This window comes from Apium graveolens, unplaced genomic scaffold (assembly GCF_009905375.1).
Source record: "Apium graveolens cultivar Ventura unplaced genomic scaffold, ASM990537v1 ctg8693, whole genome shotgun sequence".
In the NCBI taxonomy this organism is placed as follows: domain Eukaryota; kingdom Viridiplantae; phylum Streptophyta; class Magnoliopsida; order Apiales; family Apiaceae; genus Apium; species Apium graveolens.
In genome coordinates, this window is record NW_027421397.1 from 2,621 (window position 1) to 5,177 (window position 2,557).

The following is a 2,557-nucleotide window of genomic DNA, read 5'->3' on the forward strand; positions in this document are numbered from 1 at the left end:
TTACTAGTCTTATAAAAGTTCCTAAAACCCAGTAGGGATTATTGAACTCTAAATATTAAAAAACTTATTAAATTAGGGTCCAAGATGAAATTATAATTTGGTTCTAAATTTGATTTAAGATTCATCTGAAATTGCTCTTGGTCATATTACTTACATCGAAGATTTTGGTGTATTCAATAGTTAGGTTGTGCATTTTCTAAAACTTATTTCAAACTAGTTCACTAAGCTTACGGTTGCGACAGTATCAGTGAGAGATCCTATGAGCAACTATGAGCAACTAAGCAACTGCATATACAACTCAAATAAATCTCAAATTCAACTAGAAACCTTAACTGCAACTACATTTGTAACTCAAATAAATCCAAAATTCAACTACCGGTGCAACTCATATAAATACGAAACTATAAACCCATTATTCAACTGCAAATATAACTCAAAGAAATCTCAACTAGATACCTCAATTACATTTGCAACTCAAAGAAACCTCAAATGCAACACATTTAATATTATGTTGTTATAAAAAGCAACATACAATATTGTTTGTAACTTTTTATGAAACTACTTATGCAATCCTAAATATAACATGTTTAATGCAACCTTATATACATGTTTGAAACCTAGAATTCAACAACATATGCAACTATAAAAATTACAAGATTATTAATATCTAATATAACCATTATGTAACTCTAAATGTAATCTCACCATAACTGTAAATTAACTTATAGAATAATTTAAACCTAGATTTCAACCACCTATGCAACTTTAAAAATTAAAAATTAATCTAATACATAAATTATGTAACTTTAGATGTAACCGCAAATGTTACAGTCTTACTCAAGCTTCTAAAACCCAATTATGGAATTGGTGAACCTCTAAACAATTACTCAAATGTTATTGTGATCAGTGTTGATATACTTGGGTATGTATGATCAGACATAAAAATAGCATTGATGAAAAAAACATAACTTAAAGATGCTAACTAATTGCTCTGACGAGGCCATTGGTTATGATTTTGATGATGATCATTATCATAGGTACTTTAACTAATCCCTCTTTGTGTGCTTACTTATCAGTTACCACATTGCATATCATTTTATTGTTTTAATACTTGGAACAATCAACTACTAATTATGGTTTTACCTATTTGACACTCTTGTTCATGGGAGATTACTGTATCAGAATCTGAAAACGTGACCCTCTTCTAAGGAATCTTTTACATAGCATAACTTGTTATTGTGATCAGTGTTGAGATACTTGGCATAAACTGAAGTATCTCTTATCCAAAGGTTAACTTAAAGATGAAGGTTGTATTTGCAACCATACCTACAACTGCTAGCAACCATATATGCAACCACAAATGCAAATTTGAAAAATATGTTGAAAATTACATTTAGTTGCAAAATAAGTTGCAAGTGGTTGCAAATGACGAAAAATAAGTGCGCCTGCAGGGCCAATACTAATATCACAAAAGTAACCATGAAATTCAACTAAAATCAGAGCAAAAATCGCCTGAACGCAACCAAAATCCATCCTCTCCAATCTTCCTATTCCACTTCCGTCAATACCAAACCTCTTCTCCACTTTTTATCATCTCAAACATGCTCAAAGCATCTTCAAACCTCCTAACCTGAAAATACCCAGTAACCATTACATTCCAAAAAACAACATCTGTCACCTTTATCCTCTCAGTCACTTTACTCACATCATCCATCAACTCACACTTTGCATTCATATCCACAATAGCATTCCCCACAAACACATCCTGAGAAAGCCCACTCCGAAGCGCATACCCGTGAACCTCCTTCCCTCTCCTCCACACTTTCTCAACCCCACAAGCAGGAAGAACATTAACAAGACTAACCGCATCCACCCTCACACCAAACTCCCCCTTCTCCCCACCTCTCAAACAACCTCAACGCACCCTTAACATCCCCCACTCTACACGTACACAGCCACAATCGAATTCCACGAAACAACATCCTCAACCCCTATATGACACATTATCATCAAATACCTTCCGCGCATCCCTCAAAACCCCACTCTTAAAATACATCATCGTAAGCACATTACAAACAAACACATTACACTCCACAAACCCTTTCTTAACCACAACCCCATGGAACACAAAATCCCAAAAACCCATCCCCCTAATCTTTAAGTCTGCACTATAAATCACTAGGAACAAGGTTGAGCTGATTGAATTGTGAATTACGAGAATCAACTAAACTAGAATAGTTCAGAATTTAATTGAGAACAAGTTGAATATAAGAACCTGTATGTATATTTGTGTGTGTGGAGAGAGAGAGCACCAGAGAGAGAACACGAGTGAGAGAGAGAAATTGAGAGAGAAAAACAGAGTGGGGACATGATCATTATAGTTGCTGCAGTAACATAGTGTTTTGCAAGTATTCACTGTAATTTTGTTGTATTTATCTGTCCCAGGAAGACATGACAATGCGTTTCCAACCGCCTCCAAGGCGACCGCCCACCAGAGGAAGTGGACCTGAGACTAATTCTTCAGGGAATTATTAAGCTAGCTTTTACATCCTCAGTA

General features: G+C 35.0%; 1 protein-coding gene across 1 annotated transcript; it reads right to left on the bottom strand.

The window, feature by feature from the left end:
• Positions 1–1,391: 1,391 nt before the first annotated feature.
• LOC141705243 (pentatricopeptide repeat-containing protein At5g16860-like) lies at positions 1,392–2,146 on the bottom strand (the record flags this gene model as incomplete). Its single annotated transcript, XM_074508284.1, has 3 exons — positions 2,018–2,146; positions 1,569–1,891; positions 1,392–1,459 (listed from the first exon to the last, which is right to left on the bottom strand). Coding segments are annotated over exons 1-3 (520 nt in total), but the record flags the coding sequence as incomplete, so codon positions are not given.
• Positions 2,147–2,557: the final 411 nt, after the last annotated feature.